The 20406-nt window shown below is 38.4% G+C and overlaps 1 protein-coding gene across 6 annotated transcripts in view; it reads right to left on the bottom strand.

Annotated features, from left to right (window-relative positions):
• Positions 1-20406, bottom strand: part of TANGO6 (transport and golgi organization 6 homolog) — a 233101-nt gene that overhangs the window by 103596 nt on the left and 109099 nt on the right. For 3 of the 6 annotated variants that reach the window (XR_008994009.1, XM_057492814.1, XM_036897636.2), the window contains one exon: positions 17978-18118. The exons of 1 other annotated variant lie outside the window; for it this stretch is intronic. Coding sequence is in view for 2 of the 5 variants with exons in the window: in XM_036897636.2 (XP_036753531.2) it covers positions 17978-18118 (141 nt within the window). In the remaining 3 variants the exon portion in view is untranslated. Of the gene's footprint in view, positions 1-17977; positions 18119-20406 lie in introns of those variants that run through there. 2 more of the 6 variants (XR_005027224.2, XR_008994011.1) reach the window with 2 other exon arrangements.

The following is a 20406-nucleotide window of genomic DNA, read 5'->3' as shown; positions in this document are numbered from 1 at the left end:
CATAACCATGCTGATGGACTTGCAGAGAAATATGCAAGAATTAAGGAAGGAGAATTCAGAAATAAAACAAGCTCTGGAAGGACTTCAAAACAGAATGGACGAGATGCAAGAGACCATTAATGGACTAGAAAACAGAGAACAGGAACGCAGAGAAGCTGATGCAGAGAGAGATAAAAGGATCTCCAGGAATGAAAGAATTTTAAGAGAGCTGAGTGACCAATCAAAAAGGAACAATATAAGAATCATAGGTATTCCAGAAGAAGTAGAGAGAGAAAAGGGGATAGAAAATGTCTTTGAAGAAATAATTGCTGAAAATTTCCCCAAACTAGGGGAAGAAATGGCCTCTCAGACCACAGAGGTACACAGAATTCCCATGACAAGGGATCCAAGGAGGGGAACACCAAGACACATAATAATTAAAATGGCAAAGATCAAAGACAAGGACAAAGTATTACAGGCAGCCAGAGAGAAAAAAAGGTTACCTACAAAGGAAAACCCATCAGGCTATCATCAGACTTCTCAACAGAAACCCTACAGGCCAGAAGAGAATGGCATGATATACTTAATGCAATGAAACAGAAGGGCCTCGAAACAAGACTACTGTATCCAGCACGAATATCATTTAAATATGAAGGAGGGATTAAACAATTCCCAGACAAGCAAAAGTTGAGGGAATTTGCCTCCCAAAAACCACCTCTACAGGGCATCCTACAGGGACTGCTCTAGATGGGAGCACTCCTAAAAAGAGCACACAACAAAACACCCGACATATGAAGAAGGGAGGAGGAGGAATAAGAAGGGAGAGAAATAAAGAATCATCAGACTGTGTTTATAATAGCTCAACAAGCGAGTTAAGTTAGACAGTAAGATAATAAAGAAGCTAACCCTAAACCTTTGGTAACCACAAACTTAAAGCCTGCAATGGCAATAAATTCATACCTTTCAATAATCACCCTAGATGTAAATGGACTGAATGCACCAATCAAAAGACACAGAGTAATAGAATGGATAAAAAAGCAAGATCCATCCATATGCTGCTTACAAGAGACTCACCTCAAACCCAAAGATGCGCACAGACTTAAAGACAAGGGATGGAAAAAGATATTTCAAACAAACAACACAGAGAAGAAAGCAGGTGTTGCAATTCTGGTATCAGACAAAACAGACTTCAAAATAAAGAAAGTAACAAAAGACAAAGTAGGACATTACATAATGATAAAGGGCTCAGTCCATCAAGAGGATATAACCATTATAAATATATATGCACCCAATACAGGAGCACCAACATACCTGAAACAAATATTAATAGAACTAAAGGAGGAAATAGAATGCAATGCATTCATTATAGGAGACTTCAACACACCACTCACTCCAAAGGGCAGATCGAGCAGACAAAAAATAAGTAAGGACACAGAGGCACTGAACAACACACTAGAACAGATGGACCTAATAGACATCTACAGAACTCTACATCCAAAAGCAACAGGATACACATTCTTCTCAAGTGCACATGGAACATTCTCCAGAATAGACCACATACTAGGACACAAAAAGAGCCTCAGTAAATTCCAAAAGATTGAAACCCTACCAACCAACTTTTCAGACCACAAAGGCATTAAACTAGAAATAAACTGTACAAAGAAAGCAAAAAGGCTCACAAACACATGGAGGCTAAACAACACGCTCCTAAATAATCAATGGATCAATGACCAAATAAAAATGGAGATCCAGCAATATATGGAAACAAACGACAACAACAACACAAAGCCCCAACTACTGTGGAACACAGCAAAAGCAGTCTTAAAAGGAAAGTATATAGCAATCCAGGCATATTTAAAGAAGGAAGAACAATCCCAAATGAACGGTCTAATGTCACAATTATCGAAATTGGAAAAAGAAGAACAAATGAGGCCTAAGGTCAGCAGAAGGAGGGACATAATAAAGATCAGAGAAGAAATAAATAAAATTGAGAAGAATAAAACAATAGCAAAAATCAATGAAACCAAGAGCTGGTTCTTCGAGAAAATAAACAAAATAGATAAGCCTCTAGCCAGACTTATTAAGAGGAAAAGACAGTCAACATAAATCAACAGTATCAGAAACGAGAAAGGAAAAATCACGACGGACCCCGCAGAAATACAAATAATTATTAGAGACTATTATGAAAACCTATATGCTAACAAGCTGGGAAACCTAGGAGAAATGGACAACTTCCTAGAAAAATACAACCTTCCAAGACTGACCCAAAAAGAAACAGAAAATCTAAACAGACCAATTACCAGCAACGAAATTGAAGCGGTAATCAAAAAACTACCAAAGAACAAAATCCCCGGGCCAGATGGATTTACCTCGGAATTTTACCAGACATACAGAGAAGACATAATACCCATTCTCCTTAAAGTTTTCCAAGAAATAGAAGAGGAGGGGATACTCCCAAACTCATTCTATGAAGCTAACATCACCCTAATACCAAAACCAGGCAAAGACACCACCAGAAAAGAAAACTACAGACCAATATCCCTGATGAACGTAGACGCAAAAATACTCAACAAAATTTTAGCAAACGGAATTCAAAAATACATCAAAACCATCGTACACCATGACCAACTGGGATTCATCCCAGGGATGCAAGGATGGCACAACATTCGAAAGTCCATCAACATCATCCACCACATCAACAAAAAGAAAGACAAAAACCACATGATCATCTCCATAGATGCTGAAAAAGCATTTGACAAAGTTCAACATCCATTCATGATAAAAACTCTCAGCAAAATGGGAATAGAGGGCAAGTACCTCAACATAATAAAGGCCATCTATGAAAAACCCACAGCGAACATTATATTGAATAGCGAGAAGCTGAAAGCATTTCCGCTGAGATCGGGAACTAGACAGGGATGCCCACTCTCCCCACTGTTATTTAACATAGTACTGGAGGTCCTAGACACGGCAATCAGACAAAACAAAAAAATACAAGGAATCCAGATTGGCAAAGAAGAAGTCAAACTGTCACTATTTGCAGATGACATGATACTGTACATGAAAAACCCTAAAGACTCCACCCCAGAACTCCTAGAACTGATATCGGAATACAGCAAAGTTGCAGGATACAAAATCAACACACAGAAATCTGTGGCTTTCCTATATACCAACAATGAACCAACAGAAAGAGAAATCAGGAAAACAACTCCATTCACAATTGCATCAAAAAAAAATAAAATACCTAGGAATAAACCTAACCAAAGAAGTGAAAGACTTATATTCTGAAAACTACAAGTCACTCTTAAAAGAAATTAAAGGGGACACTAACAGATGGAAACGCATCCCATGCTCATGGCTAGGAAGCATTAATATCGTCAAAATGGCCATCCTGCCCAAAGCAATATACAGATTTGATGCAATCCCTATGAAACTACCAGCAACATTCTTCAATGAACTGGAACAAATAATTCAAAAATTCATATGGAACCACCAAAGACCCCAAATAGCCAAAGCAATCCTGAGAAAGAAGAATAAAGTAGGGGGGATCTCACTCCCCAACTTCAAGCTCTATTATAAAGCCATAGTAATCAAGACAATTTGGTACTGGCACAAAAGCAGAGCCACAGACCAATGGAACAGACTAGACAATCCAGACATTAACCCAGACAAATATGGTCAATTAATATTTGATAAAGGAGCCATGGACATACAATGGCGAAATGACAGTCTCTTCAACAGATGGTGCTGGCAAAACTGGACAGCTACATGTAGGAGAATGAAACTGGACCATCGTCTAACCCCATATACAAAAGTAAACTCAAAATGGATCAAAGACCTGAATGTAAGTCATGAAACCATTAAACTCTTGGAAGAAAACATAGGCACAAACCTCTTAGACATAAACATGAGTGACCTCTTCTTGACCATATCTCCCCGGGCAAGGAAAACAACAGCAAAAATGAACAAGTGGGACTATATTAAGCTGAAAAGCTTCTGTACAGCAAAAGACACCATCAATAGAACAAAAAGGAACCCTACAGTATGGGAGAATATATTTGAAAACGACACATCCGATAAAGGCTTGACGTCCAGAATATATAAAGAGCTCACACGCCTCAACAAACAACAAATAACCTAATTAAAAAGTGGGCAAAGGAACTGAACAGACGGTTCTCCAAAAAAGAAATACAGATGGCCAACAGACACATGAAAAGATGCTCCACATCGCTAATTATCAGAGAAATGCAAATTAAAACTACAATGAGGTATCACCTCACACCAGTAAGGATGGCTGCCATCCAAAAGACAAACAACAAATGTTGGCGAGGCTGTGGAGAAAGGGGAACCCTCCTACACTGCTGGTGGGAATGTAAACTTGTTCAACCATTGTGGAAAGCAGTATGGAGGTACATCAAAATGCTCAAAACAGACATACCATTTGACCCAGGAATTGCACTCCTAGGAATTTACCCTAAGAATGCAGCAATCAAGTATGAGAAAGACCAATGTACCCCTATGTTTATCGCAGCACTATTTACAATAGCGAAGAATTGGAAGCATCCTAAATGTCCATCGATAGATGAATGGATAAAGAAGATGTGGTATATATACACAATGGAATACTACTCAGCCATAAGAAAAGGGCAAATCCAACCATTTGCAGCAACATGGATGGAGCTGGAGGGTATTATGCTCAGTGAAACAAGCCAAGCGGAGAAAGAGAAATACCAAATGATTTCACTCATCTGTGGAATATAAGAACAAAGGAAAAACTGAAGGAACAAAACAGCAGCAGAATCACAGAACTCAAGAATGGACTAACAGGTACCAAAGGGAAAGGGACTGGGGAGGATGGGTGGGTAGGGAGGGATAAGGGGGGGAGAAAAAGAGGGGTATTAAGATTAGCATCCATAGGGGGGTGGAAGAAAGGGGAGGGCTGTACAACACAGAGAAGACAAGTAGTGATTCTACAACATTTTGCTATGCTGATGGACAGTGACTGTAAAGGAGTATATAGGGGGGACCTGGTATAGGGGAGAGCCTAGTAAACAAAGTATTCGTCATGTAAGTGTAGATTAATGATTAAAAATTAAAAAAAAGCAGTTCCTATGTGGTGACCTCTAATGAGTTCTACACAATGATATAAAGGGCATATAAAACTGTAGGCAAAGGGTCTGTTTGTGTTTATACAGAGGATCAAAGCCTAATTTGGCTACCCCGAAAATGAACTAAGATACGATATGAAAAAGAACTTCCAACATCAGCACTCTCGGGAAGACTCATGACAGAAGATGATCAGCAAAAAAAAAAAAAAAAAAAACTCCAACAAAGATCCACGCACTGTCACAGGTGTAGATGTACTCATCCCACCAGTTCCTGGACTTGCCATGGGAATGATGAAGGAGATATCTAAGCTGGCCTGTGCATACAGTAAAACAAAAATTGGACTGGATCTATACTGTTGGAACTCAACCAAGAATTAGGAGAAGTGCAAATTGTAGCACTCCAAAATCTTACAACCACAGACTATTTATCGCTAAAAGAACATATGGGATATGAACAGTCCCCAGGAATGGGTTGTTCTAGTTTATCTGAATTCTCTCAGACTGTTTAAGTTCAGTCGGACAATATCCACCATATCATAGATACGTTTTCACAAATGCCTAAGGTGCCTAACTGGTTTTCTTGGTTTCACTGGAGATGGCTGGTAATTACAGGTATGCTTTGGTTAGGTAACTATATTCCTATTATGTTAATGTGTGTGCACAATTTAATTAGTAGTTTAAAACCTATCCATGCTGAAGTTACTCTACAAGAAGATATGTCAAAGAAATAATCAATCTTCCCAGGTTTTCTTCTGCCTGCTACTTCTATAGCTTTTCTTCTTCCTACCTAATCACAACCTTTAAATAGAACTCGTGCCACATGTCGAATTTACCGAGTATCATAATTCTTCCAAGTGGTAAAGATACCTCAAGACAAATGCTGGGCATAGAAGCCACAGGGCATAAATATGCAAAGAAGTAAAAAGCTAACCTTTTCAAACAATAAGGCTTCTCTCTCACCTACCAACTTAACATTTCCCTGTATGGCCCCGGAAGATGACTGGTTAGCCAGAGACGGGTAAGATTCCTCAAGGGAGGAACAACCTAAGACAGGCACAGTCGCAGGGGGCCATGTGGTGAGAAAATGGGGAGCAGCAGAGGTGAGGCTTAGAACCTCCCCCCTCATGTTCTGAGAGAAATCTTCTGCATACATGGATGTTTATTGCCCTCGTCTAGCTCGGATTAACACATAGCCTACAGGCACACACCTGATCATCTACATTTGCTCTCTTACAACACTAAACTCTGTTTTCTACCTTTATCTCGTATCTACCTACTTCAGCATTTTATTAAAAATAATAATAATAGAGAAATGTGGTATCCACATATAAATCAAGTTTAAAAATCAAATGAATATTCATATTTGAACTGACTGTGTATAGTTCATAAAGCATCAACAAAACCGAAAGCTTCTGTGATGACTGCCCTTGCACTGTTCACCATGTAACTTATTCACTATGTAAGAATTTGTGCTCCATGTAAGAATTTGTTCGTTTTGCATCAGAAGATTGGAGACTGACGAAAATTAGGCTTGGGGTGGATTAATGATTGTGCATTGAGTATTGACCCCCCTATACAGAAATTTATTGTGGTTAACAACTATTTGATCAATAAATATGAGAGATGCCCTCACAAAATATATATATACATATATATATATATAAACACACTTCCAATTGTAAAATAAATAAGTAACCGGGATGTAATGTATAGCATAAGGAATATAGTCAAAATATTGTAACAACCTGGTATGGTGATACCTGGTACCTAGAATTATCATGTATATAAATGTTGAATCACTGTGTTGCACACCTGAAACTAATGTAATGCAATACTGTTGTCAACTACCCTTCAATAAAAAAAAAAAAAAAAAAAGAACATATGGGATATGAACAGTCCCCAGGAATGGGGTGTTCTAGTTTATCTGAATTCTCTCAGACTGTTTAAGTTCAGTCGGACAATATCCACCATATCATAGATACGTTTTCACAAATGCCTAAGGTGCCTAACTGGTTTTCTTGGTTTCACTGGAGATGGCTGGTAATTACAGGTATGCTTTGGTTAGGTAACTATATTCCTATTATGTTAATGTGTGTGCACAATTTAATTAGTAGTTTAAAACCTATCCATGCTGAAGTTACTCTACAAGAAGATATGTCAAAGAAATAATCAATCTTCCCAGGTTTTCTTCTGCCTGCTACTTCTATAGCTTTTCTTCTTCCTACCTAATCACAACCTTTAAATAGAACTCGTGCCACATGTCGAATTTACCGAGTATCATAATTCTTCCAAGTGGTAAAGACACCTCAAGACAAATGCTGGGCATAGAAGCCACAGGGCATAAATATGCAAAGAAGTAAAAAGCTAACCTTTTCAAACAATAAGGCTTCTCTCTCACTTACCAACTTAACATTTCCCTGTATGGCCCCGGAAGATGACTGGTTAGCCAGAGATGGGTAAGATTCCTCAAGGGAGGAACAACCTAAGACAGGCACAGTCGCAGGGGGATCATCAGGTGAGAAATTGGGGATCAACAGAGGTGAGGCTTAGAACCTCCCCCCTCATGTTCTGAGAGAAATCTTCTGCATACGTGGATGTTTTATTGCCCGCGTCTAGCTCGGATTAACACATAGTCTACAGGCACACACCTGATCATCTACATTTGCTCTCTTACAACACTAAACTCTGCTTTCTACCTTTATCTCGTATCCACCTACCACTTCAGCATTTTATTAAAAATAATAATAATAGAGAAATGTGGTATCCACATATAAATCAAGTTTAAAAATCAAATGAATATTCATATTTGAACTGACTGTGTATAGTTCATAATGCATGAACAAAACCGAAAGCTTCTGTGATGACTGCCCTTGCACTGTTCACCATGTAACTTATTCACTATGCAAGAATTTGTACTCCATGTAAGAATTTGTTCGTTATGCATCAGAAGGTTGGAGACTGACGAAAATTAGGCTTGGGGTGGATTAATGATTGTGCATTGAGTATTGACCCCCCTATACAGAAATTTATTGTGGTTAACAACTATTTGATCAATAAATATGAGAGATGCCCTCACAAAATATATATATATAAACACACTTCCAATTGTAAAATAAATAAGTAAACCGGGATGTAATGTATAGCATAAGGAATATAGTCAAAATATTGTAACAACTTGGTATGGTGATAGCTGGTACCTAGAATTATCATGTATATAAATGTTGAATCACTGTGTTGTACACCTGAAACTAATGTAATGTAATACTGTTGTCAACTACCCTTCAATAAAAAAAAAAAAAAAAAAGAAATACAAGATGACCCAGTAACCACTTGAAGGAATTTACCCAAAGAAAACAGAATTTCTGATTTGAAAAGATATATGCACCTCAATGTTTATTGCCACATTATTTATAATAGCCAAGATACAGAAGCAACCTAACTGTCTGTTGTTAGATGAATGGATAAAGAAGATGTGGTAATATACATAATGGAATATTATTCAACCATTTAAAAGAAAAAAGAAATCCTGCTATTTGCAACAATATGGATGGATGGACCTAGAGGGTATTATGCTGAGTGAAATTAGCCAGATGGAGAAAGACAAAAAGCATATGATTTCACCTATTTCTGGAATACAAAAACAAAATGAACAAAACAGCGGTAGACTCACAGCCACTGAGAAGTGACTGGTAGTTACCTTGGGGGAGGGGTTGGGGTGGGTGGGTGGGGAAAGTGAGGGGAATAAACGGGCACAAAAATCTCAATCATGATTTAAGTTGGTCATGGGGATGGTAGTGCAGCAAGGAGAATATAGTCAACGGCTCTATAACATCTTTCTATGTTGACAGGTAGTAACTGCACTACTTGGGATAAGGATTTAATAATTTAATAACAGTTGAATCACTGGGTTGTATACTTGAAAGCAATATAATATTGTATATCAACTATACTTCAATAAAAAAATAAAATAAAATGTACAGATTAATACTTAAGTAACCTTGTTTGAGAAGACTTTTTTTTTAAAGTTCACAAAGGCTTTATATATATATATATTTTTTTATAATTTTTTATTTTTATTTTGGTATCATTAATCTACAATTACATGAAGGACATTATGTTTACTAGGCTCCCCCCTTCACCAAGTCCCTCCAACATCCCCGTTCACAGTCACTGTCCATCAAAATAGTAAGATGCTGTAAAATCACTACCTGTCTTCTCTGTGTTGCACAGCCCTCGCCGTGCCCCCCAAACACTATACATGCTAATCGTAATGCCCCCTTTCTTTTCTTCCCACCCTTATCCCTCCCTTCCCACCTGTCCTCCCCAGTCCCTTTCCCTTTGGTAACTATAGTCCATTCTTGGGTTCTGTGCTTCTGCTGCTGTTTTGTTCCTTCAGTTTTCTTTTGTTCTTATACTCTACATATGAGTGAAATCATTTGGTACTTGTCTTTCTCCACCTGTCTTATTCCACTGAGCATAATACCCTCTAGCTCCATCCATGTTGTTGCGAATGGTAGGATTTGTTTTCTTCTTATGGCTGAGTAATATTCCATTGTGTATATGTACCACATCTTCTTTATCCATTCATCTACTGATGGACACTTAGGTTGCTTCCATTTCTTGGCTATTGTAAATAGTGCAGTGATAAACATAGGGGTGCATCTGTCTTTTTCAAACTGGAGTGCTGCATTCTTAGGGTAAATTCCTAGAAGTGGAATTTCTGGGTCAAATGGTATTTCTGTTTTGAGCATTTTGAGGAACCTCCATACTGCTTTCCACAATGGTTGAACTAATTTACATTCCCACCAGCAGTGTAGGAGGGTTCCCCTTTCTCCACAACCTTGCCAGCATTTGTTGTTGTTTGTCTTTTGGATGGTAGCCATCCTTACTGGTGTGAGATGATATCTCATTGTGGTTTTAATTTGCATCTCTCTGATGACAAGCGATGTGGAGCATCTTTTCATGTGTCTGTTGGCCATCTGAATTTCTTTTTTAGAGAACTGTCTATTCAGCTCCTCTGCCCATTTTTTAATTGGATTGTTTGCTTTTTGTTTGTTGAGGTGTGTGAGCTCTTTGTATATTTTGGATGTCAACCCTTTATCGGATCTGTCATGTTCGAATATATTCTCCCATACTGTAGGATACCTTTTTGTTCTATTGATGGTGTCCTTTGCTGTACAGAAGCTTTTCAGTCTGATATAGTCCCGTTTGTTCATTTTTGCGTTTGTTTCCCTTGCCCGGGGAGATATGTTCAAGAAGAGGTCACTCATGTTTATGTCTAAGAGATTTTTGCCTATGTTTTTTTCTAAGAGTTTTATGGTTTTATGACTTACATTCAAGTCTTTGATCCATTTCGAATTTACTTTTGTGTATGGGGTTAGACAATGATCCAGTTTCATTCTCTTACATGTAGCTGTCCAGTTTTGCTAGCACCATCTGTTGAAGAGACTGTCATTTCCCCATTGTATGTCCATGGCCCCTTTATCGAATATTAGTTGACCATATATGTTTGGGTTAATGTTTGGAGTCTCTATTCTCTTCCATTGGTCTGTGGCTCTGTTCTTGTGCCAGTACCAAATTGTCTTGATTACTGTGGCTTTGTAGTAGAGCTTGAAGTTGGGGAGTGAGATCCCCCCCCCACTTTATTCTTCCTTCTCAGGATTGCTTTAGCTATTCGGGGTCTTTGGTGTTTCCGTATGAATTTTTGAACTATTTGTTCCAGTTTATTGAAGAAAGCTGTTGGTAATTTGATAGGGATTGCATCAAATCTGTATATTACTTTGGGCAGGACGGCCATTTTGACTATATTAATTTTTCCTAGCCAGGAGCATGGGATGAGTTTCCATTTGTTAGTGACCTCTTTAATTTCTCTTAAGAGTGTCTTACAGTTTTCAGGGTATAGGTCTTTCACTTCCTTGGTTAGGTTTATTCCTAGGTATTTTATTCTTTTTGATGCTATTGTGAATGGAATTGTCTTCCTGATTTCTCTTTCTATTAGTTTATTGTTAGTGTATAGGAATGCCACAGATTTCTGTGTGTTAATTTTGTATCCTGCAACTTTGCTGAATTCCAATATTAGCTCTAATAGTTTCAGAGTGGAGTCTTTAGGGTTTTTTATGTACAATATCATGTCATCTGCAAATAGTGACAGTTTAACTTCTTCTTTACCAATCTGGATTCCTTGTATTTCTTTGTTTTGTCTAATTGCCGTGGCTAGGACCTCCAGTACTATGTTGAATAACAGTGGGGAGAGTGGGCATCCCTGTCTTGTTCCCGATCGCAGAGGAAAAGCTTTCAGCTTCTCGCTGTTCAGTATGATGTTGGCTGTGGTTTTATCATATATGGCCTTTATTATGTTGAGGTACTTGCCCTCTATACCCATTATGTTGAGAGTTTTTATCATGAATGGATGTTGAACTTTCTCGAATGCTTTTTCAGCATCTATGGAGATGATCATGTGGTTTTTGTCCTTCTTTTTGTTTATGTGGTGGATGATGTTGATGGATTTTCGAATGTTGTACCATCCTTGCATCCCTGGGATGAATCCCACTTGGTCATGGTGTACGATCCTTTTGATGTAATTTTGAATTCGGTTTGCTAATATTTTGTTGAGCATTTTTGCATCTATGTTCATCAGGGATATTGGTCTGTAGTTTTCTTTTTTGGTGGGGTCTTTGCCTGGTTTTGGTATTAGGGTGATATTGGCTTCATAGAATGAGTTTCGGAGTATTCCCTTCTCTTCTATTTCTTGGAAAACTTTAAGGAGAATGGGTATTATGTCTTCTCTGTATGTCTGATAAAATTCTGAGGTAAATCCATCTGGCCCGGGGTTTTTGTTCTTTGGTAGTTTTTTGATTACCGCTTCAATTTCATTGCTGGTAATTGGTCTGTTTAGATTTTCTGTTTCTTTGTGGGTCAGTCTTGGAAGGTTGTATTTTTCTAGGAAGTTGTCCATTTCTCCTAGTTTTCCCAGCTTGTTATCATATAGGTTTTCACAGTACTCTAATAATTCTTTGTATTTCTGTGGGGTCCGTCGTGATTTTTCCTTTCCGTTTCTGATTCTGTTGGTTTGTGTTGACTCTCTTTTCCTCTTAATAAGTCTGGCTAGAGGCTTATCTATTTTGTTTATTTTCTCGAAGAACCAGCTCTTGGTTTCATTGATTTTTGCTATTGTTTTATTCTTCTCAATTTTATTTATTTCTTCTCTGATCTTTATTATGTCCCTCCTTCTGCTGACCTTAGGCCTCATTTGTTCTTCTTTTTCCAATTTCGATAATTGTGACATTAGACCATTCATTTGGGATTGTTATTCCTTCTTTAAATATGCCTGGATTGCTATATACTTTCCTTTTAAGACTGCTTTTGCTGTATTCCACAGTAATTGGGGCTTTGTGTTGTTGTTGTCGTTTGTTTCCATATATTGCTGGATCTCCATTTTTATTTGGTCATTGATACATTGATTATTTAGGAGCGTGTTGTTTAGCCTCCATGTGTTTGTGAGCCTTTTTGCTTTCTTTGTACAGTTTATTTCTAGTTTTATGCCTTTGTGTTCTGAAAAGTTGGTTGGTAGGATTTCAGTCTTTTGGAATTTACTGAGGCTCTTTTTGTGGCCTAGTACGTGGTCTATTCTGGGAAATGTTCCATGTGCACTTGAGAAGAATGTGTATCCTGTTGCTTTTGGATGTAGAGTTCTGTAGATGTCTATTAGGTCCATCTGTTCTAGTGTGTTGTTCAGTGCCTCTGTGTCCTTACTTATTTTTTGTCTGCTCGATCTGCCCTTTGGAGTGAGTGGTGTGTTGAAGTCTCCCAGAATGAATGCATTGCATTCTATTTCCTCCTTTAATTCTGTTAGTATTTGTTTCACATATGTTGGTGCTCCTGTATTGGGTGCATATATATTTATAATGGTTATATCCTCTTGTTGGACTGAGCCCTTTATCATTATGTAATGTCCTTCTTTATCTTTTGTTACTTTCTTTATTTTGAAGTCTATTTTGTCTGATACTAGTATTGCAACACCTGCTTTTTTCTCTCTGGTGTTTGCATGAAATATCTTTTTCCATCCCTTGACTTTAAGTCTGTGCATGTCTTTGGGTTTGAGGTGAGTCTCTTGTAAGCAGCATATGGATGGGTCTTGCTTTTTTATCCATTCTATTACTCTGTGTCTTTTGATTGGTGCATTCAGTCCATTTACATTTAGGGTGATTATTGAAAGGTATGTACTTATTGCCATTGCAGGCTTTAAGTTTGTGGTTACCAAAGGTTCAAGATTAGCTTCTTTACTATCTTACTGTCTAACTTAACTCGCTTATTGAGCTATTATAAACATGGTCTGATGATTCTTTAGAGAAGACTTTTTATATGAGGGAAAACATAAGGGAAAAGTTGTCTACATCAAAATAGAACACTTCTATGTTTCAAAAACAAAATACACAGAAAATATGAGCAAAACTAAAATGTAAATAACAGCCCAAAGTAAATATCTGCAACATAAATGTCAGTAGTTCAAGATCTTTAAATATATAGCTTTTATAAATCAAGTAACAAAATCAATACCCCAAAGGAAAAATGGAGAAAGGACAGGAAAAGGCAATTCACACACACACACACACACAAATCTGGCCAATAAATATATGAAAAATATTTAACCTTTTATCAATTGAATAAGTGGAGATAAAAACAAGATAGCATTTATGTATCTGCTTGATAAAAATGATAATACATAGCAAATACAGTGCTAAGGAGGGTACAAATATCCTCAAACATTGAGATACAAATTGGCACAGTTTCCTTGGAAGACAATTTAGCAATAAATATCTTTAAAAATATGTATGTTTACATCCCTATGTTTATTACCACAATATTTACAATAGCCAAGATATAGAAGCAACGTAAGTGTCCATCAATAGATGAATAGATAAAGCAGTTGTGGTACATATACATAATGGAATATTATTCGGCCATAAAAAAGAGAAATTCTGCCATTTACAACAACATGGGTAGATCTAGAGGGTATTATGCTAAGTGAAATATGCCAAGTGGAGAAAGACAAATACCATATGATTTCACTTATTTGTGGAACATTAAAACAAAGCAAAACAGAAGGAACAGAACAGCAGTAGACTTAGAGGCACTGAGAAGTGACTAGTGGTTACCATGGGGGAGGGGCTGGAGTGGGTGGGTGGGGACGGTGAGGGGGATAAAGGGAAACAAAAATTCTCTATCATAATATAAGCTGGTCACAGGGGCAGTAGTACGGCATGGAGGATATAGTCAATGATTCTGTAACATCTTTCTATGTTGATAGTAACTGCACTAGAGGGGTTGAGGATTTAATAATATGGGTAGTTGCTGAACCACTGTGTTGTATATTTGAAATAAATATAACATTATATATCAATGATACTTCAATTTAAAAAAGCCCATGCTTTTAAAAAATTCTGTTAGAAAATTTTCCTAGTTAATTATCATGGACCTGCACAAAGATTTAGCTACAAGAATGTTCATCTCAATGTAATTCATAATAGCGAAAAGCTGGAACATCCTGCAAGCTTATTGGTTGGAAAAACTATGGTACATTAAATTATATATTATCATGCAATCACTAAAAATTAGAGAGCATATGGAGAATGTCCATGTTAATTAGAGTTAAAAGATGCTTGATGACATGGGAAAATGTACAGGATGCAATCCATTGTATTGGGTAACGGATTGGGTCTGGAGTTAGACTGTCAAATTCTGGATCCACCACTAATTAGCTGTGTGACATTAGGCAAGTTAGTAACTGCATCTCAGTTCCCTAATGTGTAAAAAGTGTAACCCCTATGAAATAATGGATGTAAGCAACAATCAGTGGTTACTTAAAACCATTAAGAGGAAGGTTGACAAGGAGGTTTATATTCAGGATATACCCTATTGGAATCATGACTGATCAATCTCAACATCACTAAAATGAGATAACCAGATATTAAGTGCCTCCTAATATGAGACAATGGGAAATACTGTACAGACCACCCCAAAATTTGACTAGAATTTAACCAAGTATACAGATCTATCAGCTTGCTAGAAATATGGGGATTTAATTACATTAAAATGAAGGTCAAGATTAATCAAAATAAATCTATGGTGATAAAAAGTCAGAATAGTGCTTACCCCTGGAGCAGGTATAGACTAGGAAGGGACAAAAGGAAACTTTATGAATTACTAGAAGTTCCTTTGTGGTGGTAAATATGCAAGGAACAATAAAATTATACTATTAAAATGAGTGTACTTTATATACTTTATGTATGTAATACCTCAATTTTTTTAATGTAAAAAAAAGCTCCTGCTGATTTTTCACCCTCTGTCTAGTGGCAGGAGGAGAAGTTGGTGTGGTGGTTAAGGAACTAAAAATGATGCCAAAAGCAAGCACTGGTGTACTGCACCTGGCTCCTGTCTGTGGGCCTTTCTCTCCCATGGAACTCCCCCAGCTGCAAACAAGAGTTGGGGGTGAGAAACGTGCAAAGCGTGGGCCAATAAAACTAGGATACTTATTAGGGAAGCTTTACTAGGTGGCTGTTCACAGGGACTTCCACACCACTAGCAAACTAAGGGTATTGGCTATGTTGTAAAACTAGGTTTTAATTTCATTTAAAGGATTTCAACAAGCCACCTCATCTATGCTCTTGGACAAGTTGGTAATATGAATGATATAGTAGCAGTTAAAGCTGAGGAAATTTACTCTGAAATGCTAGAAGACTGTTTTGGAAATTGGTCTAATTAGAGGAATATGTAAAAAGGAATAAGGTCTCTCTCCCACTCAACCTAGTCCTTCAACCCCACCTCTACTCTGACCCCAGGAAATGATAGGACTGGCCAGTGGAGACTGAGAAATGGGTGTCTTCAGTATTCATCATCCCAGTAGTAGAGGTCTACAAGAGGTTACAGAGAAAATACATGGTATGTAGATGCCCTCTATTATAGCATACATTCCTTCTCAGCTCTGACAATCCCAGTGATACACACAAATAAAAGTCAGGGATTGCACTCGACCTTGTGATATTTTTTAATATTCGCACCTACTGTGAGAGAATGGTTTCTTATAATGGTGCACTTGTCTGGTATGTTTCAGACCCAATTTAGGACTATGGCAAATATAGAAAGTTGGTTTTTCTTCAAAGAGTAGAAAAAAACTTCTTAAAATTTCACACTCATGAGATTCTCCTTTCATTGACAGAGGATTTAAGTGGTTAGAGATCTAGATCCTATCTTTGTTAGCCAGAAAGGCCACCCAGAAATTAAGAAAATTAAAGACTATGTCTGCAGAAAGAATGCATGGCTACATAGAATCTTTGTAAAGCCTTGAGTGCTGGGGTAAAGGAAGAATGCAGTGTGATTTCTTGATGCATGAGGTGAAAAGCTACTTTGTTTCCCCATATCTTTCCCTACTTGGTAAAGAGGAAATTTACAAGTTTTACTATCCCCAACAGACAAGCCAAACTGAAGATGAGATCACTTCTTCTGCTAGTGGACACATGATAGAATTACTAAAAAGCCAAGGACAAATAAATCAGCACCTGAGAAGATGCTGTTTTACCTTAAAGACAGAAAGAAGTCCTGTTCAATGTGGCATTGTTTTTCAGCCAAAACATTAACCACTGAGGCTATATCTCATGACATATCTCATGACATCTGATACGGACATGCATGAGAAGCACACAGCCCCAAAACATAACTTAATTCTCAAAGTTGAACACGGCAGCTGGTTGGTTGACTAGATACTGTACACCAGTGGCCCACACCTACATGACTGGCTTGCCTTATTTTAAGGCTTCAAGCTACTTATATTCAATGCAGTAGACAATGGTTAAGTTTATGGGAGACAGGTGAAAGAAACTCCTCTCAATTCTATGTTACACAGCCCAATATAAAAATATCGAAAGCATACTTGCAGACTTAAGGAGAACTCATTAGTTCATCTTAATTCATGCCTGGCTTTAGAGTCAACAATGGTTCCTTTGTCCTTGCTTCCCAGTGTCCCACCTCCTGGCCCCACATGCACACTCAATAAGTAATAAATAATAGAGCATTTCTCTTCTTTAAAAAAGCGGCCTTTCTTCTTTACTTAGCAAAAATAAAAAATTTATTGAGCTCATACTGTGTACCAAACACTATTTTAAGTATTACCTTATTCAGTCCTTACAACAGCCCGTGAGGTAGGTGCTATTAATATCCTTATTTTATATATGAGGACAATGAGAGAGGTTAAGAAACATACCCATATCACACTGCCAATAAGCAGCAGTTCAGGATCTGAACCCAGGCAGTGCGACTCCTGAGCCTATGCTCACTCTTACTACTTTCAGCTTGTGTGGTTTTGAGCAATTTCTTTCCAGTTGGTGGGTTCAATTATTAGTACTGCTGTTTACTAGCTGAATGAGTCTTGGATAAACCGTTAAAGGTCGCTGCTCTGGTTTCCTTAACTATACAATGGGTCTGACAACAGCCTCTCTTAAGGATTTGTTGGCAAAATCAAATGAGATTATATATGTAGATGACCTGGCACATAGTAGCCATTTGACAAGTTAGCACCTTCCCTCTCTGTCTGTCAATCCTCTTCTCTTTATGCCTGCTGCTGCTCAGCAAGTGTGGAAGTTTCCATTTCAGCTCCAATGAAGATCAGGGCCCCAACATAGTTCAGGCGAGGAGACTAAGCAGCAGTAGGAAAATGGGCACTGCTGCTGCCAATCTCTTAGCAGGTGTCAGGATATTTGCTAAATCCTTGAACAGGCGGTAGTTCACCTCAGCCCCTAAACCATTCTCACCTGCTAGCATAATAAGCCTCCACGTAGGCAGAATTGGTTCCAGAGCCATGGGGCTCCCTGACCCAGATGATGTTATAAGAAACTCACCTAATGCCTTGACAGTTCGCATCAGGACTTCCCCAACTTTCATTCTGGTCTCCGGTGTGTGCTTGTCTTTACCACTGTCATACTGAGCCAGCAGGCCAGGCAGGATTTTCTCAGGGTATGCATCTGACAGCAGGGCAACCCCTGGAGTTGAAAATGAAAAGAAATGATCCCTTACTGTTTAGGACTGAAAGGCAAACAAACCTAGACAGCCTGTGATGGGATGGATACAGAGACGTTTAAACCCAGCTCTGTAATTCTACTGGCAGGGGCTACAAAATAGCCCTTGTTTGGAGTGACAAAATAGTGAGTGCAAAGACTCTGGGTCTGGAATTTCAGACTCCCGGATTCTTCTAGCCTTATATTATCTCTAAGATCAGTTCCAGTACTAACATTTTGTGATCTATGGATTCTAGACTCTTGAGGCAGAGGCTAGATGATTATATATCATGGCAGTGATTCATATAGTAGCAGGAGAAGATGGGATTAAATGTCCTCTAAGGAGCCTTCTGAGTCTCAGACTCTACAATCCTGTGACTAGTACTGTCCCTGCCAACTTATCGGCCTGAAGCACAGGAGTGCTTCCTGTCTTTGGGGCAAGTCTCCATTCAAGTATGAGTTTACTCTGTAAAACTGTCAATGACGAGAGCAATTTCCAACAGGAAACATCTTCAGAGCATTCTGGGCATGATCAGTAGTAGACCTATGCTTATGGCTGAGTTCCCTGATCATTGGTGGGAAAGATCCTGTTCCTGAGTCCCCCTTATTCATGGCAGACATGTTCCAAGACCCCAATGGACGCCTGAAACCACAGACAGTACCAATCCCTATATCCCTATATATACTATGTATTTTCCTGTATGTATTTATGATACAGTTTAATAAACTAGGCACAATAAAAGATTTAAACAACAGTAACTAATAATAAAATAGAATGATTATAACAATGTACTGTCATAAAAGTTGTGTGAATGTGGTCTCTTTCAAATCATATTGTACTGTTCTCATCCTTCTTTTTGTGAAAATGTGACATGGTAAAAGGTGATGAGATGAAGTAAGGTGAATGATGTAGGCACTGTGATGTAGTGCTAGGCTGCCTCTGACCTTCTGACAATACCCCAGAAGGAGGTTCATCTGTTTCCGGATGGTAGTTGACTGTGGGAAACTGACAGTGCAGACGGTGAAACAGTGGATAGGGTGGGACAAGTGTACTGGCTGACCCCTTCTCTCATCATGCCAGTGCCTCCTAGATGTGTAATCTGCAACAGTGTTATTATCTGAGCCCAGCCCCATACTAAGCAAACTTTACAAGGATGGAGAAAGAAGGAGAGATATAACCTAAGGTAGGACCAGAAATAAAGCTCCTGGTCTCAAAACTGTATATATACAAACTCCATTACTAGGCAGGGAAGGTTATATACTTCCAAAGAATAGCGAGGAAAAAGAAAAGAAAAACAAGCAAAAGAAGGGAAAATGGGTTTCCAAATACACCTGGGATGAGGATGCTTCTCACCACCTCCACCACAGCCACTGTCATTTCTGTTTTGTTTGGTTTTTTTTCAATAATCTACTAATTGGTCTCCCTGCTTCTACCCTATTATATCCTCACTGCAGCTGAAACTATCTGGTCACAACCAGGAAGGCTTAAAGTAGAAGACCAAGCTGCTCTGGGCCCAGGGTCTTTGCCTTACTTCCCCCTCTCTAGGCTGCTCCTCCTCCAGGTAGCCCCTCGGCTTGCTCCCAAAACCACATCCTCTCTCTGTTCAAATACAATATTTATCATATATAAAATGACAGCCTCCTTCCTCTTCCAACTCTTTGCCCTTCTCACCCAGCTTTGCTTTTCTTCTTAGTATTTAGTATTATCTGACATGTTATACACTTGCTTATTCATTAATGGCTCTCCTCAGAATGTGACTAAAAGTCAAGGATTTGGTATTGTTCCCCACTATAGGCTCAATGCCCAGAAGAGGGCCAGCACATAGCAGGTTGCCCAATAACTATTTGTTGAATGAATGAATGAATAAAAGGGCTCAAAGATACAGTCTTGATACAAACTTCAGGAATTAAGAAAGATGGGGAAAGAATAATATAAATGCCTGAGAAATATATAATTTTTTTCATCTGTGTTTACCATTCTCCAGCTTAAACATGATGATCTTGCAAGCCAAGTTTACACAGTGTTTGCTATGGGATGGGATGTTACTCCAGTCTCCTGTAAATCAGATACGCACAAAGATAGTGCACCAGCTGGGAGCTGCCCATCCTTTTTCTGCCCTCCCCACCCCTATGTTTTCATTGCTTCCAAAAAGTTTAGGAAGTCTCTGCAGGTGGTCCTAAGCCACATTTTCCTGTATGTGGTCTCCAATTTTATACAAGCAGAAGCTCTACTCTTAAGGGAGTTTCAGGCTGTGGCAGAATCTGAATCAGCT

This window comes from Manis pentadactyla, chromosome 15, assembly GCF_030020395.1.
Source record: "Manis pentadactyla isolate mManPen7 chromosome 15, mManPen7.hap1, whole genome shotgun sequence".
Lineage (NCBI taxonomy): Eukaryota > Metazoa > Chordata > Mammalia > Pholidota > Manidae > Manis > Manis pentadactyla.
Note: the sequence above shows the minus strand (reverse complement) of the source record. Positions and strands in the feature narration are given on the sequence as shown.